Source organism: Emys orbicularis, chromosome 22 (genome assembly GCF_028017835.1).
Source record: "Emys orbicularis isolate rEmyOrb1 chromosome 22, rEmyOrb1.hap1, whole genome shotgun sequence".
NCBI lineage: Eukaryota > Metazoa > Chordata > Testudines > Emydidae > Emys > Emys orbicularis.
The window spans coordinates 16289991-16312676 of NC_088704.1; the positions used below are offsets into that span (position 1 = coordinate 16289991).

General features: G+C 47.7%; 1 protein-coding gene across 2 annotated transcripts in view; it reads right to left on the reverse strand.

Annotated features, from left to right (window-relative positions):
• Positions 1 to 30: 30 nt before the first annotated feature.
• DVL1 (dishevelled segment polarity protein 1) overlaps positions 31 to 22686 on the reverse strand; it is a 173976-nt gene continuing 151320 nt past the window's right edge. The window contains exons 6-15 of one of the 2 annotated variants that reach the window (XM_065421252.1): positions 19278 to 19371; positions 18093 to 18162; positions 17081 to 17220; positions 16632 to 16708; positions 16194 to 16261; positions 15555 to 15632; positions 8485 to 8616; positions 7280 to 7447; positions 5061 to 5267; positions 31 to 449 (exon numbers count right to left, since the gene is read on the reverse strand). In XM_065421252.1, coding sequence (XP_065277324.1) covers positions 31 to 449; positions 5061 to 5267; positions 7280 to 7447; positions 8485 to 8616; positions 15555 to 15632; positions 16194 to 16261; positions 16632 to 16708; positions 17081 to 17220; positions 18093 to 18162; positions 19278 to 19371 — 1453 coding nt within the window. Of the gene's footprint in view, positions 450 to 5060; positions 5268 to 7279; positions 7448 to 8484; positions 8617 to 15482; positions 15633 to 16193; positions 16262 to 16631; positions 16709 to 17080; positions 17221 to 18092; positions 18163 to 19277; positions 19372 to 22686 lie in introns of both variants that reach the window. The other variant, XM_065421251.1, reaches the window with a different exon arrangement.

The window sequence follows — 22686 nt, forward strand, 5'->3', positions numbered from 1 at the left end:
CCCCAAAACAGAGTCTGAAGGCACTTCCTCTCACATGATGTCAACAAAGAATTCGCAAGGGTTGCCCATCGCCTTCTGGAAGGACTGCCGGCTCCCTGTCAGCTCTGGAGGAACGGAACTCAGTTCTCTCACGGGAGGTCCGCCGGGGGGTCCACTCGTCCCGTAGACTTTGGAGCCTAGCTTTGGCAGGTTGTAGAGGGGGGGGACCCCCGGAGGCCCGTACGAATGGTGGCTGTGGTGGCTTCTCTCGCTGTGGGTGGCAGAGATGTGACTCCGGTGGCTGAGCTGGCTGACGGGCCGTTCGCGGCGCACTACGCTGGCTCCGCCCCCGCTGCGGGCAGTGTGGTCGGATTCGCTGCCGCTTCCGGCTGACTTGCGGTCCTTCTCCCTGCCCAGAGCCCTCCGGCTGTTCTCACTGTTGCTTCGGTTAGAGCCGCTGCTCTTGCTTCCTGTGGACGGCGAGCAACAGGAACAGAACGGGAGGGGTCAGTCAGTCACGTTTCCTCCCCTCCACATTCATCAACACTTCCTGAAATCCCCCGGCATCAAACCCACAGTGGCAACAATGACCATGACCAACTCCGGCCCACGTCAAGCACAACAGGCTATGGATGACTCCAGAATTTGGCGACGACACCCGCTAGAACAAAGCTGAGGAAGTTGTGGCATGCAAGGATACACATCGATCGAACCCTTCCTCCGGAGCCAGCACAGGGAAAGCATTGGCTAGCCTAGAACTACAGCCTGAAGCCCCTCTGCTTCCATGCCTCCCCCTCCTCCCCCCCGGCACGTAGAGAGGGAAAAGACAAAAAGGGGAGAAAATGGAGGGGTGGGGGGGTTCTGTTTTTAAACACAAAATTGGTTCCTTCTAACAGTATGACTGACTCAATGTGTGGATGCCAGGAACCCTGGCACAGGAATGGGTTATCCTACCATGGAACCTCTTCTTCAAAACAAAACTCATCTGGTCTTTCCTGTATCAGTCTTTGATAAACAAAGCAGATTCAAATGATGGCCCTGCTCCAAACCCAGTGAAGGCAACGGAAGTCGTTCTGTTGGCTTCAGCGATGGGCTTCTATGGAGCCCATCACTGAGGTGTTTTGTGGTTGTAGCGGCCTTCAAAAGCCGGCGTGTAGAGTTGTTACATGTAGATTGCCGTGGATCATGCAAATGCTGGGTCTAAAAGATGTTCCCCACAGAGGCTGAAAAATAATGCCTGTGAGGTTGTATGCAAATAGCCACGGTACGCGAGTGAGTGCGAGCTATTGACTTCACTGGGCTTGGGGCGAGGCCCCATGTGAGCAGCTGCGGGAGGCGCTCAGATATCAGAAGGATGAGCATGGGATGGATACTTAGGTCGATATTCCCAAGTTAAATCTCTCTCTCAAAAACAATCCTAACTTTCCAAGCCATCATTCAACAAGGAACGAATTGCTCCGCTCAAACCAACGCCCTTAGTTTGTGGTTCCATTCACACACAAACTCCTCCGCCTCGTAACCATGGGCCACATTCTGAATTTGAACAAGTGCTTGCTACTCAAGTCATCACGGCATTGATGGTTAATGCAACGGGAGAGAGGGAAGAGAGAATCACAGGTGCTCCTATTGCTAGTCGCGGCTCTCCTTCTGCTGATGAGATTATATTGAGAAAAGGCAAAATAAAGGAGATGGAGGAAAGAAAACTAGGCAGGCCTGGCATGTGTAGTAGAAAACTCAAAGCCTCCTGCAGAATGCACAGGGGTTGAGGACCAAAGCAGAATGTGAAATACCCAAGACGCAGTGTGGACAAGGGGTTTGACCGCAAGACTAGGAGCCTGCAACTGGTGAATTCTATTCCCAATCCCCACCAATTCCCCTGTTTGCTTTAGGCAAGACACTTAACTGCTCTGGGCTTCAGTTTCTCCATCCATGAATGGAGGTGATTATATTTACTCCCCTACCTTCCAGGGGTGTTGTAAGGATTGGTTAGCTAAGCCCTTTGAAAACAAAGCACTACATAAATGCTGAGTTTCATTATCAAACATCTCCTAATGAGCCAATTAAAAAAAAAAAAAACAGGTATCACAGCATAATTGGGAATTAACAAGCTGACTGTTCCAGCCCTCACTCCAGGCAGGATCGACGCCAGCATGACACAGATAGAGTTTTCTTACAAGGCGCTGATTAGAATTATCCAGGAGTGAATGGCGCTGTGCCCATCTCCACCCAAACACAAATCTTAAGGCAGGGCTCTTTAGCAACTGCTTTGCAAAATCAAGAAGCACCTTGATAGGAAGAAATTCCAATGCAGTGGGCCTTTTTTCCCCAGCAGGAGGTCCCCACATTGTGGCAATCCTTTAAGCACTAGAGAAGTCTCCTTTTCCCCTAACGTATCCCAGGACAATAGCATCAGTTTTCAAGCAGGAATTCCCATGGATGGAGAGCGGTTTAAAACCAGATGGCACAAAACTGGCCCCTTGACGTTCTCCTCCCACATTCTAGTTCTATGCTGGGCATGCAGTGCCGAGTCTGCAGTAATGTTCTTAGATTCAGGCTGGATGTGTACGTCAAAGTAAAGGTGTCTGTGTGAGTTGCTATTCGAGATCAGGCCCCAGAACCTAGGCTCACTTACCCCATCAGCACAATCACTGCTGAAGGGAGCAGCACATTCAGTTTGGTGCAGGTGAAAGGAGCTGAACTGACAGCTTTGGAGAACTAAGCCCTCTATTTACTAAGAACTACGTCCTCCCCAGAACAGTAAGATTCAGGCAACAGCAGGGCAAGCTTCCTCTCATTGCCCTTCCAATACACCTCACCACAAATCCAGGAGAGGAGAACAAAATCCAGTATCCTTGGCTGCTCTGATGACTACTAACGAGGTACCAATTGTGTGACATGGACACTCACCAGATCTGCACAGACACCCTCGGCTCCCCGGCCACTGAAATCCTGGGATATCCCCTTTGCTGCCTGGGGGTCACTACCAACCTACCAGAGCCACTGTCTCGCTTTGAATAGCTGAGTTATTGCTACACCCTCAATGGCTGCTCACTTTACGCGTCCGTCACTCATGTCAGCTTTCAGACTTCTGAATGCCCAGTGTGACCAGATCCAGCAGCCCAGTCCAGCACCCCCAACAACTAAGGTGCATGGCTGGCACCCACAGGCCTTCCACCAGGCGTGTGCCAGGAGAGCATTGGCAGACACCTCTAGAAGCAGCTTATTGGACTAATAAAAACAGGATCCAGGAGGGGAAGTCAAAAGGCTGACCAAAGGCGCTCAGGGCACCATTTGGAAGCCTGCACGTTGGCAGGGAGAATTCTGATGTCATTCCCTGGTAGCTGTTGTACCGCTGTGCAGTCAGATTGCTTGCTCCGCTAATGCCACAGTATTACAACAGGATGCGCTGGGACAGGCAAAGTGCCTCTGACAATTAAAAATAAAATAAAGGGGGGGGGGACAGCTAAACATTTGGATCACAAGAGTCTAAATGATCATGCTATGAATTCATTGTATTATGGAGGCGTTTGAAGCTTACCAATCCCCTAGTGTCGGCCATTCCTTTCTGAATCCTTCAGTCTAATGCTTGCTCAGAACAAAACAAGGGAATAACACAGTTACAAAAACAAGAAACAACACAGCAGTGTAGTTTCCAAAAGTAGAACAAGGAAGAAAAAAAGTGTTGAACCATTCAAAATGAAACCCTCACGTCGCCTTTAATGAAATTCTCCTAGCTGGTAACCCAGGATGCATGGACAAAAAGACTGTACCTTTCCTATTCCAGCAGCAAAGAGCTAACATTCTGTTGCTCACAGTGACTGGTGAACCCCCTGAGGAAAAAATCAGTGCCCCCCCAGTGGCAGAACAGACCTGATGTGGATTTTTTCCTAAAGATCTGAACTTTTTTGTTTTCCCTCCCACACACATTTGTTTTCAGCTGAAGTTGGAAGGGCAAGCACTGGAAATCTCACAAGAGAGCTCTTCTCAGGGGATTTCCAGCCTGGGTTTGCAAAATGAAGGAGGTTGGGTTAAGTCTGGAGGGGCTGCAGGCAAATTACTGGATGTTTATCTCAGTAACATGATTCATACCTGAGCTTGGAGACTCCTTCTGAGCCTTGCTTTTTGGTTACTGGCAGTGTTTCCAAGGGGAATATTCACACACCGGAAGCAGTGTATTTAAGAAATTGCAGGGGGCCCTCACTGGACAGTCATCCCACAGAATCATGTTTTATTTACTATGCTCAGAATGAAGTAGCAGGGTGATCCTTGGGCTGGAAAGGAGGCGGTACATTCATGCAGCCCATGCAACATGCATCAGAGCGAAAGTCATTGTGCTCCCCGCGGAATGGCGTTTCAGGGTTGCAGTGTATTTGGCTGGCTGCTCCAGACACCACTCTTTTTGCTTATTTCACACGAGAGGAGGTGAATGGCCTTCTGCACTCAGTGCGGAAGTGGAAGTCAGGAGCGTGTAGTTTGGAATCCCACTTCTGTCCCTGACTCTCAGTTCTGGCATGTGGCTTCAAGCAAACCACTAACGGTCTGATTTTCAGGGACGTCGAGTACTCCACCGAAATCAGCGACTCGCACCTGTGAAAACCAGGCCTTTCACCTCTCAGGGTCTCATCGTGGCCTTTTGATTAGTCGGCAAGCTGCTATCTATGTAGCTCTTTCCTGGGGTGAGGAGTGGGTCATTACCGCTGGATTAATTAGGGATTTATCAGTGCTGTGTAGTATGTAATGCTGTGGGGTACCTATGCCACATTGGACACGACAGACAGCCCCGTATCTAGTTCCCCCGTGGTTCTTGCTCTGAGTGCTGAGCGCTAGCGAACTACCCGGATGGAATATTGTGCTGGCTCAATTAAAACGTAACGGGCACTTTCACTGCGGTGCTGAAAGGCCGGCCCGCCACTCCCTTGCGTCTGCAAAGAGAGTTTTGATTCAGCACAGTTGCCACACATCCCATGCGTGGAGCATACAAAACCACGAGGAAGGGGAGCACAGACAGGACTAGGGAAACTCAAGCAAACGGCCAGGGATAACGGGAGCTGGGACAGCGCGTGCTCCACTCACAGGCTTACCTTCACTTTGCTGGCTACCCGCACTGCCACTTCCGTAGCTGAAGCCTGGGTCCTGGTATGCTGGTGGGAAGCATGGAGGGGGGAGTGGGTACTGGTAGGGGTACCCCTGGCCTAACGGCCAAGGTGCAGCAGGATGTGGAAGGGGAGCAAGAGTGTCCTGATCAGAGGCTCCGCTAGAACCATTGTTAAGGTTCAAGGCAGCCATATCTGGAGGAAGAAAGAAAAGGTGAGGCCAGTACTCTTCCCTAGCCCCTGATCCCCCCCATACGATCATCCTCCTCTAGAACGACAGCGAGTGGGTTTACCTGGGACTTAACCTCAGCAGCTCAATCAAGCTATCACCCAGGGTGAAGTAGGCATGAATACTGAATATGGAGGGACGGATATCATAGGCGCCGACTTCCACTGTTCCCGGTGGGTGCTCGACCCCTTCTGGCCCTGCCCCCATTCCACCCCTTCCCCAAACTCCCCGCCCCGATTCCACCCCCTTCCCCAAAGTCCCTGCCCCTGCCCCACCTCCTCCCCTGAGCACGCCAGGTCCCCGCTCCTCCCCCTCCCTCCCGCAAAGTCCTAAGTGCCGCCAAAACAGCTGCTTGGCGGCGGGAAGCACTGGGTGGTAGGCGGAGGAGCGGGGACGCGGCGCACTTGGGGGGAAGAGAAGGGGGAGGAGAAGGTGGGGTGGGGGGTGAGGGGAGCTTTTCTGCCAGTGGGTGCAGAGCACCAACTAATTTTTCCCCGTGGGTGCTCCAGGCCTGGAGCACTCACAGAGTCGGCACCTATGACAGTCTCAAGTGGGCGTGTGCGACTGCGAGTGCAAAAACACATGCACTGCTCTGATTCGACGCCCCAAACCTTCTACCATTTGCCTCTCGCTACCAGCCACCCGCAAAGACATTCTAATGTTTATAGGCAGCATCTCAGTGGGGAGATGGGCCTTGCAGCAGAACCACAAGGTTAACGAAGCCAGTCTCAGGCGGACTAAGGAAGGATGGTGGCCTTGTGCTTAAGGCACTAGACTGGGACTCAGGAGATCAGGGCTCAATGCCTGACTCTGCCTCAGACTCCCTGTGTGACTTTGGGTAAGTCCAGGCTGCCAGCTACCCTTGGAGCGAGGGGTGTGATTCCCAGCGTGCACACTCACCCTTGCGCTGAGCAAGTGTGCTAAAACGAGTAGTGAGGCCATGGCAGCATGGACAGCTCAGGCCAGCCGCCCCGACAATAAACCTGCTTCGGCACCCAGGTTGGGGGGTGGGAAAACATGCTCAGGGCAGCTAGCCCGTGCTGCTGCTCCCGCTGCCTGCGCACTATTGCGGCGACGCTACTATTTTTAGCGTGAAGCCTGATGAGAGCGAGCAGGTTTCCCCGAGCCTGGAATCGCCCCCCGAGCTCCAAGTGCAGATGTAGCTTCCATCCGCTCTGTGCTTCAGCGCCCCCTCTGTACAAGTGGGATCTGTCCTGAACGCTGAGGGACGTGGCGAGGGGACAGCCGTGACTGAAATAGAGGTGCTAACACACTGCCACGATGGGGGCCCCTGAAGTGACCTGAAGAACGAATTCCAGAGCAAGAGGGGTCAGCGGAGAATGCCTGGCAGCCTTACACAAAAGGAGGGCCAGACGGAATGCCTCTGCTGATCACGCTTGTGTCAGGGCATGAAATCATTATTCGATGTCAGATCATACGCACACAGCCCACATCACCGTAGCGTTTGAGCCCCTCACAGCATCCCCGTAAAGCAGGGTAATACTAGCCCCATTTTACAGATGAGGAACTGAGGCCTGAGGACACGCAGGCGTGTGGCAGGGTCAGGATTGGAACTCAGATTTTCTGAGTCCCAGTCCAGTGTCCTAGATCATTAGACCATCCTGCCTACCCAGATAAGAACATAAGAACGGCCATACTGGGTCAGATCAAATGTCCATCTAGCCCAGTATCCTGTCTTCCAACAGTGGCCAATGCCAGGTTCCCCAGAGGGAATGAACAAAACAGGTAATCATCAAGTGATCCATCCCCTGTCGCCCATTCCCAGCTTCTGGCAAGATAACTCAGTTACTTCTCCTAGGGGAAAATATTGGCTAACAATAATGTGACTCGGGTGGTGGGGAGGTGTGGAAATGTGCCTGTGAAATCCCACAGGAGGCTGTCCTGCGCTTCCTGCCAGAACAGAGGAGCTGGCATCCAGCACACGCGCAGCTTTGCCCTTCACGGCTGAGGAACTTACTGCTGCAGAGGTCCCCGAAGACATAATAGCACTGCTCTGAGAAGGTGATTTTGTTCACAGTGTGCCTGAGGTAGCCGTGTTTTAACATGCTGCTGGCGTATTTTCTAGCCTCCCGTCTGTCCTTGAAGCCCTCCACGTGCGTGTAAAGCCAGTCGACCACATCTGCCCCTGCAATAGGAGCGGGGAATGGAGAAACAGAAGGAGAAACATCCCAATGTTACTTTTAGCCGGCAAGACAACGTTCAAACTCCTATCATTATCTATCATAATGCATTAGTGCCGATAGGCCTCAACCAGCTCAGAGCATCGCTGTGCTAGGCACTGTCAAAAAAAAGATATAGGTCAGGCCCTGCCCAGGAAAGCTTCAGAATATCATAATTTCATAGCACCTTTCATCTGGAGATCACTTGTCCCACCACAGAAATGCATCCACCTCTGGGGTGGGATGGAGCAGCTATCTAACAGCGCTAACCACCAGCAGCCATCAGTTTAAGCCAGGAAGTGAAAAACAATCCTGCATCCAGGTGGAGCACCTATTCATTTAAATGCTGGGGGAAATATCATACATGGAATTTTTTTTTTTTTTTTTTACATAGTGCATATGAGAAGGAATTAAGACAATCTGAAATGATACAGTGTTTATACAGACAGTGACAGGTGTTCAACAGATAGGGGGGGCCAGGAGAGGGGCCGACTCCAGGCTGTCTAGTGTCCTGTTTAGGTGACAAGTAAAAGTAACTTAGGTTGTTTAGAGCTCAGTACACATTTGCCTGCAGCACGAAAACACCATCTGGGTCACTTGGCAGTCTCCGTTCAAGAGGGGAATAGCTAGGGGGTGGTTCAGGTCACGACTGAGAGATGTTGGCAGAGCTGTGTGAACGTGCAGGTTTGGAGCAGCAGGGGGCGCTGCTATCCTGGACTCAGATGCATTCCACAGCTACATGGAGGCACAGGATGGGAACAGCAGTGGTATTATCCATAAGGGTTCAGGTACAGTGGGACAATGGGTGGGGGATGTTTGTACAATCCTAGCCCACACTAGTTCAAACTCGAGTCATTCGTGCTCCCCTTTCACAACTAGATTCTTTCACAGATACACACAAGGAAAAAAAAAAAAAGTCACCACGGCTCTAAAAGGCAGCTTCCCCAGCCCGTTTCTAACAAGCCACTGGGTGATCTGAGCAGCCGTCGGGGGACCCGCTTACCTATCACTGCATTGGAGATGGTGATTTTTAACCACATTCTGTCCCGGATTTCCAGGCCTGAGTCGGGTAACTGCATAACCTTGACAATAGTAGCCATGTCACTCTTCACAGTCAAGGGAGATTCTTCCAATTCTGAAAGGAAGAGAGGTTAGATGCTTCTCGGAGCTCAGCCACCTCCGCAGAGAGAGTCACTTTGTTTCAGCTCACCGTTTGGATTGCGCCTTTCGAGACACAGCTTTCCAAAGCAGAGGCAAGACACAGCCACAAGATTCCCCCTGTCTTGCCCTCAACAATGGCACCAACGTACAGTATTCACACCAGTTCTGTAAAGATGCTGCTTGGCGTGAACAGTTTCATCACTGAGCTGCAGGCATCCTACAGGTGTTGGCTTCTCCAGCCAGTTACAAGTCACTACCGGCCCATTTCACTAGGGGGAGCTCCTGAGGCTGATCCAATCATCTGCAATTTCCCATTTAATTTGCAGTGCAGAGGGAATTCAGGCAATACTCCCTCCACATTCAACCCACCACAGGTCACATGGTGGTTGTACAACAGACAACGTTGGGAACAAGTACGTTTTGCTTCTACCTAGACCTCTGGGTTAATCACCATGAATGGTGGCACCTGCCAGGGAAAGAAGAGGGCGGGTCTATTCTGCTATCAATGCATTTGCAGCTCCTATTGATGTCAGTGGGCATGGTACAGGCATCAAAGAGAGGAGGGAAATGAATCGGGAAACTAGAAGACAGCCTGTATCATTAACAAGCCCTAGGCTGGTGGATGCCTTGAAAATGACCTTTATTAGTGGTATGCAGCCTTACAAACCAGGGAAAGTAAGAAAACCCAATGAGAACACAGATACCCCCTCCCCCACACTCCAGGCACCTCTCTTGCAGAGTATTTGGAAAAGCCAATTCTAGATGTGTCAGCATTGATCAGTCATTGCTGCTTCTCTCATTTCACCACCCCATCTCGTGCACAACGCCCCTGACCGGAGTGTTCAGCTAGAAACAAGAGTGATTTGTTTTGCTGATCCATTTCGATCATAAAACCCAACAGTAAGTGCCTGCCAGATCTCCTGTGCTGGCTGGGCAGGATTAAGCCTGGCCCCCCCCCCGGTCCCTTGTATGGGAGGGCTATTCTCCTTAGTTACCTCACCCAGCAACTCCTAGGACCCTTCCTTCCATTAGAGTGATGCTCACTATAGATCATAGTAATTCGAGATTGGTCTGAACCCCAAACGCCGTCAAACTCTGGATCCAATTCCCAACTTCACAGCTGGTCATGTATTTTTAATGGGCTCCCCACCATACTCATTGTGTTAACCCTGCCTCCCGTCCTCCCAGCTCAGGAAAATTCGTATCCATCACATAACTCAGGCCCATCTCCGGCAGAAACATAGCAAGTCACGAGCCCCCCGCCTTTCTAGAAGAGCAATGGAACCAATTTCACTTTGGGTCAGCCACCCTCACACCTTTGGTAAAAGGTACAAATACGAAACAGCAGAAACTCAAACCATTGATCTTGATACATGCACATCTACACACTTGAAATAGATCATCACATGCCATATACACATGAGGCTTCTAAACTTTTATGTTATTTGAGCAACACTAAGATTTTGCTTTTGCTTTAAGTTAGTTCGGTTAGTAACAAAAAGCAACTTAAAAAAAAAAAGACTATCTAATTTAAATATGTGGGGAGCAATAAACTTGATTTTCACATGGGTCTGTCTCCAAATCAATATTATGCTTTTAAGAAACCACTGGAAGCGGAAGGATGCTGGATCAGTAGGCTGTAGTTTGCTGGTTGCTGTCCAAATCTGAAAACTCTCAGGCCTGGTCTACACTACCCGCCTGAATCGGCGGGTAGAAATCGACCTCTCGGGGATCGATTGATCGCGTCCCGTCAGGACGCGACAATCGATCCCCGAATCGCCGCTCTTACTCCACCAGCGGAGGTGGAAGTAAGCGCCGTCGACGGGAAGCCGCGGAGGTCAATTTTGCCGCCGTCCTCACAGCGGGGTAAGTCGGCTGCGATACGTCGAATTCAGCTACGCTATTCGCGTAGCTGAATGTGCGTATCTTAAATCGACCCCCCCCTGTAGTGTAGATGTAGCCTCAGTTACATCAAATAAAATGTATCCACTTCAGGACTGGCCTTCATCAAGTAACCCTTGCCCTGACAACATGACTGAGTGGGGTGGTGAATACACGAGCATTAGAACAGGCAGAAATGCCGACCATCTTTTGAATTAGATGCATTAGCCCAGTGATACTCAGATCCCAGTGGTTCAGGAGCCAAATTAGTGATCAACATTCCCCAAAGAAGCCACAGTAGTGTAAATTTATTGTTTCGTTTACTTTCTCTCTCTATAGCGAGAGTAAATTATATAGTCATTTTGCTGTGAGAATTATATATAATTATTCTCACAGCAAAATGACTGACCAAGTGTTCTACAATTGGTTAACACAGTAAAAGTATCCTGATTGGTTAATAACTTAGACTGGTTAATAATTAAATCACACGGTGTTTTAATATCATGTGCTGCAAAGCGCCGCAGGAGACACATTAAAGAGCCACTTGCAGGTTTCTGAGCCCTAGTCTGAGTATCACTGCATTAGCTCATTGCTTTAGATTGGTTCTGAGTGGCACCTTTACCTGTCAATTTCACCTCTCCACTTTTAGAGATTACGGATAAGAAGGGTATATACATCAGGACAATGCAGTTGTACCACACCTCATGCCATCTTTATTTTGCACCTTCATTCTAGTGCACATGCATGTACAATATTTGCTGAAGAGAAAGGCCCATGCAGAAGGAACAAGTAGCTCTGGGCAGGATACCCCTTTTCAAAAAGCAAGACAGTATTTCACAGTAACGGTCTGAGGGCTTGATCCAAACCCCATTCAAGCCAATGGAAAAAAACTCCCATTGATTTCAGTGGGGTTTGGATCAGACTCCGAAACACAATAGGTGCCAAGAGGGACTGAAATGCTCAGGGGCTAGCTCCGTGGAAAACTGGAGTCCTTTTACACATAAAGGTATCTAGGGTGATCTTAGAAGACCCGGATGGGCAGTAAGCAAGCTCCCCTTCTGAAAATGGAGTGGGGAAAAGGTGCTCTGCCTTTGATAGATAAACCAGCATTGGCGCTTGTACTGGCTGAAGGCAGCTGCCCAACAAAGAAAATCAGAGGCTGTTGCAAGAGACTGTTGCTCTGGAATGAGCTGAAAATTATCTTAGAACAAGGTACTTTTTTCAGTAATAATTACTATGGAAAACTGGCTCTATCTGGTATGAAAAAGTCTGATTTAACAGCAATTGAGAAGTCAGGTCCCTGAGGAGTCCTGTGTTTGAGAACAAGCCTGAAGAGATGACGAAACCAAACCCAAATAAGAAACCCAAGCCCTGCTGTGTTGTGGGTTTCACCTGAGGCCCTCCAAATCTCAGGTGCTTTAGTCACAAGTGTTGATGTAACACTGGCTGCACCAATGTGTCTGATGTTAGGAACAGGCAAGCAGGTAAAGGGGGTGGGCTGGAAGAAAAGAGGAGTCTTTCAAACGGTTTATGTTATCCCAGCTCCGTTATATAAACAGAGTAAATCAGGAGACATACTGCAGTACTCAAAAGAAGGAACCCCGACACAGACTTGCACTCAGCTAATGCACCTCCATTAACTGGCTGCTTCCACGTTTACAGCCAAAACAGTAAAACTGATGTTTATGTTTGCTGTATCAGCCACGTAACCCTGAGAGAATCTAGGAGGATCTTGGACGGGGAAGTGCGAGGCTGGACAGCCCTGTTTGTATTTAAGCTCTTTGTTTATTCCATTCTGGGTTTAGAGGCGTGCTCTCTCTCGGCTTCTGCCACACTTGGCTGAGAGGTTAATGGGTGAGATCCTCTCTTCCTCCTGACCCACTCGGTGTGCCCCCCTACTGTGCATCAGACTGGCTCCACATGGAGGAGACCGAAGGGGAAAATCAAATGAATGGCAGTGCAGTTTGCTACCAACCTCACTGCTAGTCCTGTTGGCCTTGTTTGTAATAAAATGTTACCCTTCTATCGCGCCTGCCATCTGATACAAAACAGCAAAGAGCCGGGCGTGCTGGAACAATTTGTATAATGAGGGGTGCTGAGAGCCATTGAACCAAACTGTAAACCCTGTATAGGATGGAAACCACTTCAAGCCAGCGGGTGCGGCAGCACCCCCTGTTCCAACAGCTATGCAAAAAGCATAGGAAATGTGAATGAACGAAGCCCCCGACACACCTCTGATGTGCGTCAGGATAACAACTTTACAGATGTGGAAACGGAGCCATTTTGTTCTGATTTCAGTTCTTTCTCCTGCTCGTGTTAGGAAAAGGGGACACCCTACGCCACAAGAAATGAAAAGCTATCTGCAGAAAACTGGTTTCACTCCCAAGCAACCTGCATTTCAGAAGCATGATGAAGAGGGTGTCCGCGTTCCTCATTTCCAAATCACTGTACTGTGTAGCAAGGCACCCGATACATTAATGGTTCAAGAGGAATGTAAACAGAGTAACAGACTCTCATTGTTTGACAGCAATCAGCAGACATATTAGACTCCAGTAATCTTTAGTATGTATAAGACTGAAAAAAATGCATCTCTAGATAAAGCCGTGATGGGGTAAGTGGTTCACTTGCCTTTGACTGCTGATAATATTTTGCCCCCTTTTGTTGGTGCCGCCTACTGTCTAGGGAGATGCAGAGACAAGACCTAGAAAAGAGGTAACTCCCCTTTCAGAGTTTCAAGGTGAGGCTGTAATTCTAGCTGCTGTCTGCTTATGAAATCAGAGAGTGAGCAAGCACCTACATGGTCTGGCAGGAACTGCTGGTACTTTTAAATATAAAGGCACCACCAACGCACAGACAACTCCAGGAATTTAATACTTCAGCCAAACATTTGTCCAGGAAAGATTCTGTCATTGTTCATTAACCCAAAGGCCTTTAAAAGCAATGAAGGTCTACTTTATTAATGATGATGATGATGATTGTTGTTGTTTTGCACCTATGGAAAAATCCAATATAACGTATTAGCAATGAAACCAATAGGGTTTCTCTAAGGGGTTACAGAAATTACGTTAAGCAACCTATAGATTTTAGGCCCCAATTCAGCATTGTACTTAAGCGCTTGCCTAACATTAAGATTGTGAGTTATGGAAGCTGGCTTCAGTGATTGCTGAATTGGAGCCTTAACAGAGAATGAGATTCCTCCCTACAGAAATTTTAAGGCAACCTACAGAATCTGTGGGGAATTATATCCTTGCTACAGATTGGGTTAAAAATTCTACAGAAGGTTCTCATTCTGTATTAAGGGTTTTTCCATACAGAATACCTGTAGGAAAGAAATAAACACTTTTTAAGGTGTAAAGTTCCTTAGAGCGTCTAGTTTAGATTATTTCATTGCAAAAAAAAGTCTTGGAGTGGAAATAACACCTGAACTATAATTGGCAGTGTCACGGTTAGTTAACAGAGTCAATCTCTTTTTCTTATTACCCTGTGCAGCCGAGAATATTTTCAGTGCAAAACAAAGATTAAAGGAGGTGTGTGTGAGCAATACAGCTAGATCCATCGATTCTCACCCGCTCTTTTAACCTACTCAGATAAGCCAACACTTTCCGAAGTCACTAGTCATTTGAGGTATTTCAGTTTTTGGATGTTAAGCTGAGGGTATTTCAAACGGAGACCCCAAAATAGCTAGTCACCACTGAAAATCTTGGCCCAAATTTTCTACATAGGGACATGCTATTATGAATAGCCACCAAAAGCATCCAGTTTGCATTGCTCCTCCCTATTTCTTCTTCCTTTGAAAAAATATGCCAGCCAACAAAGTACAGCAGCTGTCCTGCCTGCCTCAGAGGAATCGGTGGGGGGAAGAAAAGCTTCGGGACACACACCGAGGCTTTGCCACTTTATGAGTAAGAACGAGACAAGAATTTGATCCTGATTGTGGCAAAAGCGCTGTTTAATTTTGCTGTTCGCAGGGCAATAGGCAAGTGTGTCCAGTGCGTTTAGCTAAGTTGGTCAGTGCATTGCTTGCCCTGTGAGCATCAACAGGACCAGTTAGCAGCAGCAGCTCAAAGTGGGATGCTAGATGGCAACATTTTGGAAGAAGTCATGAACCAGTCCCGCAGAATGTGTTTAGTTTCTGGTCTTTTTATTCTTCATTCATTCATCCAGGAAAATACATAAGCATGGTGCTTAAGTCCTAAATTGGGGCCTCAGTGGTGAGGAGCTGAACAGCCACCTGCTGTATGTATTTGTCTTGCCTCAGTGCCATGTGTTTTAAATCAAATGCTGCATTGTGCCCTGCACTCACACTAGAGAACAAAGAAAGGCTTATTTCTTCAGTTCTAACATTTCCAAGATAAGAAACCATAATAACTTTCTCACTTGGCAGACAGGAGAATTTAGGAATTGTCACACCAGACCAGACCAGTGGAGGAGAGAATCTGACCCTTCATTTCCTCTTGCAGGACAAAAGTCACCAGGTTTTGATTTTCGTTTGTTTGGTTTTTTAAATTGAATAAAGTTCCAAAAAAGAAATGGCAACCCAATTAAACCATATTAAAAACACTGTGAAGACTGTTTTGAAAGCAAATAAAAAGTTTCCAAACATAATGCCCCAGTTCCTGATCTGCGAGGTTATCCACCTGGGGGAAACGGCTTCTGGCTCTGTAAGGGACTGATAAATTAGGATGGAGCTCTGCCCTTCCATTTGATTGGAAGACGTGGGGGAAGCTCTTCTAACTTATGGTGCAAAATCTAAGTGCAAAAACTTGCTCCTCCTACACTGTGGTATCACTGTGTTAACCTTCAGAAAGTTTTATGCTCCCCACACGTTAAAATTAAAAATTTAAATGTTTTCTTGCGGTTGTCGTGTTTGTTTGTGTCTTGCTTTGCTTTTTGTGCAGCTCTACACTGCCGGCCCTGAGCAGAAGAGACCTGCCCTGTGCTGGCCGCAGTGCGACTTACTTTCCGAATCGTGAATTGAGCTTGTTAGTGAGGAGCTGGTAGATGTGATGGTGCTCATGGAGGGGCTCATACCGTAACGGGGGTATGCTCCCGTCATGGCTGTGGTATGAGAGATCCATGCTGCAGGGTCAATTGGCCTCACTGGTTCAGCTGGAACAGCAAACAAAAAAGAAAGAAACAAATCAGATTTCTGGCAGAATCCACCTCAGCAGGATTCAACGGAGGGTGAGTGGGGGTAGGAGACAATTATTTGGACACTGTCAGTATCTTGGGTCATTGTCATTCATGTGCACAGGGCTAAGATGATCACTAGTGTGGAGGACCAGAAAGAATGGTCTCCTTGGGTGTCCTATCAGGGACTTTTGCCTTCATCCAGCAGGGACGGTTGGGTTAGATTTGGAGGGGTACATCCAAGATGATCAGTTTCCTGTGATTGTAGCAGGAGTCTTCTCATATTATACTGTGAAACCCGACCCAGAGCCCAGACCCAAAGCTAACTGAAGTCAAGAAAGAAAGAACCCCTGCGCCCCCCCCACCCCCAACTTAGAACTAGATATTCTGATCTGTTTGCAAAGGGTTGTGTGTGTGTGGGGGGGGGGGGAACTTTCTAAGATGACAGGGTGGCTGGAAATGCCTTGATCCTTGAGGTCTTTGTGCCATGGATTTTGAAAACCTTGCAACTTAGCACTGTTATACTGGCTGCTCACTTACCCCTAGGGATAGTGAAATAACTCCTAGGTGTGGGGTCCCAGCACTTGGCCACCGTTAGGCTGATAGGTCTGAAAATAGAGAAAATAAATATGGATGACGCAGTTATCTTTCCCTGTAGAACTGGGAGAATGATACTCTATCACGGTGAACTAATTTGTTCCTCCCCAGGGATGGCCAGATAGAACAATCACATTTTGAGGAGTCTTTTGCCCTAGGATCCCCATAGGGAATGAATCAGCAAGACAGCTACTAGTCTGTGTTGGTTTTAGCTGGTATACTAGCAGCCAGAGGCTGACCTGTTCCAAGTGGTTCAGATAGTCAGGATAAGCATCCATACTCTCGGTGCTTATCCAGATTGAACTGCTGAACTTCTTGAGCTTTGCCCACTACCAATATTTCGGGAGACGGGGGAAGACAGGGATCTGGTGACACACTCACCCAGGCTTGGAGACTATTTCCCGTAAAACCCGCACTGCGTCATCATTGCTCATGTTCTCAAAGTTGACCTCATTCACCTGGAACATGTCACAAAAGACAATGATGGTCAGAGGTTGTCACTGAAGGGAAAAGGGCGTTTTACTTAGGCTAGTGTTAGCCTGTCCCATGCCAACAGCAATGAAAAGGGCATTGTCAAGTACTATGAGCGAGGCCCCAACTTTAATTTGTCTTCACTTTGTTTTCATTTGGTGGAGAGACTGAAGAGATTTTTCATTGCTGTAGAGTTGGTCAGCCAACCAGCAGGGGGAGCTTGACTGTGCAAGCTAAAACTTCTTTGCACAAGGGTGAATTTCACTCATGGGTTCTGGAACGAGGGAAGCTGGTGGAAAGGCCGAGCTGAAGCCAGTAATATTTCAGCAAGTGGCATAATTTTGGGGGCATGGACCAACCTGTAGAAGCATGTCTCCTGGTTCAATTCGGCCGTCTGCAGCCACGGCTCCTCCTTTCATGATAGAGCCAATGTAAATGCCACCATCTCCTCGGTCGTTGCTCTGTCCTACGATGCTGATCCCCAGGAAATTATACTTTTCTAGATAGGCAGAGGGGGGAGAAAAAGCAAGCGAGGTGATGAAAGGCCACTGAAAGCTGGCAGAGTATTACTCTATGGCCTTAAGAGAGACAGGTGTCTTCCAGATTTCTCACCACCACCACATTATCAACAGAAGCATTGTAGACATTCAGACCAAGAGGCTAAACTGAGCTGGTTGTATGTACCTGACATATTCATCCAAGCAGGGAGAGGTTGTTGATCTTGGATTATTTTTTCATGCGACTTGTTGAAAATTTGCACATTTTAAAGAAAATAAGCAAGAGGAACTGTACTGTAAAGACCTGTCTGCGCCTAGAAATAAAACACTTAACAGCATCAGGTCGTGTTTGTTTCTCCATACATCCCTGGGCAGCAGGAATTCAGGGCTGGTGAGAGGAGTTGGACTGACAGTGTCTATTTATCCAAACAATGGGGACAACATGGGTGGCAGCAACATAAGCCTCAATCACCAAGCTACCTTCCTCCTTACCCCACTTCTAGGAGTAAGAGGAGAATTCCATCTCCAATGACCACAGTCATGGCCTATCCTGCTGTATCTGCCATGAAGATCGAAAATCTGAGACAGTTATGGGTGTGGGTTATGTTATATGGACACACATCCTCTCTGAACTGGATTGAGACCCACATGCTTCATTTGGCAGTCTGGACAGCTGTCAAAATTTATGCCCCTTGAAGTCAACGGGAATCTTTTCATTGATCTCTAAAGAACTTTGGGTCAGGCCCTAATTTAAGTAGCTCAGCTATTGTATCATGCTAAGTCTTGACCTTAATAGCAAACGATGAACATTTACAGCACGCGACAAATAGAATTAAGAATAAAAATCAACAACGATGCTACAACGTCATCTTACCCATATTGAGCGTGACAGTGATGATATTCAGGGACATGGTTGAATCTGTGATACTGCTGAATGAGGATGACTGGAAAAATAAAATGGAGGCTTCATCAGAATCCCAGCTTTCAAATGGTTCAAAATCTAGCAATGAAAATAACTAACTGGGAGCAATTCATTGGGAGAAACCAACGGATCAGATTTGGACCTTTCTTCTGTATGGGAACCACCTAGGAACCCATCATGATATCTTGAAATTGATTCCTTATTCATAATTCTTCAACAAATGTATTTCACCCAATGGTTGTTTGAAAGGGGCTCATAGCAATGCTCAATATCAGGGATTCTCTATTTGAACGGTGCATGCTAAGTCATGTGGTACAGTTTCGGACCAGAAGACCTAAAGATAGTACTCCTGTCGCAAAGATGCCCATTTGCATGCGAGTCTTGGTATTCCCATGGATCAAAGCTCCTTCCCAACCATCCGTGCAAATAAAACATGACCCCACCAAAGTTTGCAGAAAGGCAAACAGAAAATGGGACACACACGGCTGAATCAAAACACTATCAAGGTTCAGCAAACATGTTTGAGAATAGCTCTTCTGTTAGCCCAGTTCTAGCAATAAGAGCTTAACATATTCTGTTTCTTTCAAGCCCCCAGGGATATCTTTTTTTTTTATGAGAGGCAAACAAGTGCCTGATGAAATTATAATACATCCTCAGAGTCACTCTGGTGCGGCTGTTGCAGCTCTGTCCCAGAATGGAGCGAGACACAATCCTTGCAAGTTGCTGAGTTTTTCCTACAAGCTGAGCATCCTCTGCTCCCGTTCAGGTGAATAGGAGAGGATGATGCAGGCCAAATACCCGATACTGTAGTAACCTTGCCATTGGCCCTTCCCCTTACTGAAGACAGTGTCCTCACTGAGGCTGTCTCCTGGGAGCACGTGGCAGTGAGAAGATGGGGCAAGAAGCAGGGTCACTCAGCATCAAAGGCAGCGGTCTGAAGAAAAACAACACGCTGTGATAATACTTCAAGATTCCTAGGTTGAGAACCTGTTCCAAAGCCCATAGGAGTGGATAGGAATCTTTCCACTAGCTTCAGTAGGCTGTTGACCAGTCCCATAACCTCTTTCTAGCACACACTGCGCTCATCAGAAACATGACCCTCCCTGCCGGATGCTGCATGACCCACCCCAACCTTACCCTGTCAATCTGGCGCATCCTTTGTTTTCTCCTCCTGCGTTTATGCTTCCGTATGAGCCGGGACGAAGTACTTTGCTCTGTGGAACTACTCAGCCTGGGGAGAATTCAAAGCACAATTCAGCTGCATAAAAGTGAGGCCATTTGCAACTCTCTACCCTGCCACAAACGGCCGATGCCCGAAGATCCAGGAGGGGGCAAGAAATGTAGGCCCCAGCAACTGGCTCACGATGCACCCTCCTCCCTCCTTGAACTGCCACTCACCCCAGTGTGTTAGATCTTGGTCTCTGCCTAGCAGTATGCACAGGGCAGTAGATTAACTGTGACAAGGAAGTTACAGGCTAAATTACAACATGGATTAATGAGAATAATTTACTACCTTCCTCCTCTCCGGGAGCAAGAGGGAATTCAGCCCCCGACTTGGCAAACACAAATCCTTCTGATTTAACCACCCAAGGTCACAGATACCCAGCATTGCCTAGTACTTTGTGGTGGTCCTGACCCCATTATCCAATGAAGAAAAATGCACACAATAAAGACAGCTGTAGGCCAAGCAATGATTTTAATCTCTGCTCTGAAAGGCTCCAGCACAGAGAACGCTGGAGAATCATGTGATGCTACATTTTGAGAGCCCTGGAGGGAGAAAGAAAGATCCTTGTCAGCATGCTGCTATTCCTCCATGCAACTGGAATCCCATGTGACTAGGAACTTAATGGGGGCCTCATAGCTAAGGGAATAACTCTTTCAAATAGTTATGCTTGTTCCAATGGCTCCTCAGTCCATGGGATGGAGGAAGTTCCATCGCCACGGAGCGATTTATTTATTTTTGTTTCTATGATTTTCGAAGGCACTGTAATCACTGAGTGTCACATCCATTCGTGCATTTTTCTTCAGAACTGATCGGTGACGTAGGGAAGTTGTATCATCCCCATTTTACAGATGAGGAACTGAGACCCAAAGAAATAAAGCAACTTGTCCAAGGTCACACAAGCAGTCTGTGGCAGAGCGAAGGACAGAACCTGGATCTCACAAATCCCAGTCTGGTGGGTAACCACAAGAACATCCTTCCTCTCTATTTGTTACTCTAAAAATGGTTAAGAGAGACAAAGACAATGCTATAGCTTTAACCAGCACAACATAGCAGCTACAAGAGCAAATGGACTGACACAAATCCCTGCTTCACATATCTGAGCAAGAGGGACCCTGGACCTGTTTTTCCATGTCTACCTGGCTCTGATCTACAAGGTTCTGGCCACGTTCAAAATGCTGGAATACCACAAGAGAGGACAAACCCTGGAAATCTCATGAAGGGGCCCGTTGTCATGAGAATCCCCACACGACAGGAGTATCCAACTCCTGTATGAGCTGCATGAGCTGTGGAGTGACTATTGGAGACGGGAACCTCTTGGAGCTGGAGGGTTTGTGAACCTCTCGATTTATCCTCTGAGTTCACAAAATTAATTCAAAGCTCGTCAACATCAAGCACATGCTTTCCCCAGCCAGCAGGGCAGTTCCATTTGGAGTGGCAACAGCCTACATTTTCAAAAGCAACTAGTGAGTTCAAGTGCCTCCATTACTGGCAAAGCCCACACACCACTTAAATCCTACCTAAGCACTCCACATATGGTGCAGAATGGCTTCCGGGGTGCCTACATCTTGTTGGCTGCTCTGCATAGGGGTCAATTTCACATAATGTCCATTTTGCCACCACTATTTTTCCCCACTGGATTTTCATTCTTCTCCTCTTTCCTCCCAGAGTCTTTCCTTAGTAGAGCATGAACCTAACTGCGTTCAAGACTGAGCTGAATTCTCCAACACACAACAATCAGGTGGGCTTGAAGTTCAGCGAAGTGAGTTTGCTTGAGTCCAATGAACCTGCCTGCTACTTGAAGAGAGACTCTGGGGAAACTTTCCTGCTTGGACGCAAGTCAAACAGCAAGATTCCTGGGAAGGCTGCCGAGTGAGAGGCAAGTGCCTTACTTAGGCTGATAAGAGTAGGACTTCAGTGCTTCAGTAGGCAAATTGACCCTGTGCCGAGATTTCATTCCATGCTGTGAGCCCTGGGGAAGGGGTGAAGTCCAGCATGACTCATGGTGAAGCACTCACTAATCTTTCTATTGACTTTCATGCAGCTGGATTGGGCCATGAGAGAGAAAGAATGAAACACATGGCAATTTTTATATGGTCATCTTTTTCTGATTATAACTGCTTTAAATAATTCCCAGCAGCTATGCATCATGTAGTTGATTTTCAGTGTCTGTAACGATCTACCGAAGCACGCAGTAGTTTAGAAGGTGCTGCTCTAGACCAGTGTTTCTTAACCTTTTTCATACCAGGGACTGGCTTGCTGCCTCCCTAGACTGTGTCAGGGAGATCTCAGGGACCGGCGCCAGTCCACGGGCCAGTCATTGAGAAACGCCACTCTAGACAACTCCTAAGGAGTGGGATTCTGGTTTGCAATGGATAAACAGATCGCAGGACACGTCCCATGCAGCTCACCATATCCTTTGTTTGGTTTCACAGTGTCACGCCAATCAAGGGGTTAATGCCACTGGCTGCTGTTTCCGATTGTAAACAGCAGGCTCTAGGTTAGAGATGTTGGCAAAATGCACATGCCATGCCACGCCTGAGATGTCAGATTAGGGAGGGACTTCTCCCAGTAGCAGAGAGTTCTTCCTTTGCCTCGCAGACAAAGGATGTTTTGTCTGGACAGGAAATCACAGGACCAGTGGGCAGAAACATAAGACACCTTCAAGACCCCCTAGCCCAGTTTTGCCTCAAGTAGTCTTGGCAGTGACCTAGTGTTGTCTCCAACGTTTCTGACACAGAAGCATCTTCCAGCACACTCTCTCCATGTCAATATTCTCATTATCACCAGGCACTTCCAGTAAACAAACCTCCCGAGTTGCCCATGCTGACAGGTTGTGCCAATTCCTCCCCTCCTGCTCTGAGGCACATCAACACGGTGCTGCTTAGAAACACAAAGAGCAATTATATCAGGGGTTCAATCGGATTCTCTCTGGCAGGCTGGACTAAAAATATTTGTCTGCAGTAAATCTGGCTGGAAAATGCAGCTGCTCTCTGACTTTGTGAGCACTTAGAAGTGACGTTTTAATCCCCCATCAAGTCAGGGACTCAGTGTTTCAAAGATAGCTTTGATATATACAAGGGTAAAATTAGCTCAGTTCCTAATTGCAGTGAAACCAATTAAAGATGTCCTGATTGTAACTTGTAACAGTCCATTGCTAAAATACCAGCAAGATGGATACATCTTAGACACTGGTCTGATGCAAGGGATGGCCAAGAGAGTTTGGCTAAAATATTCTCACCAATCCGTAGTTCGCTTAACTTTTCCTCCCATTTTCTCTGCTCCTTCTGCAATTCTGGGCTCTGGCCAGGGCTGGAAGTGTAA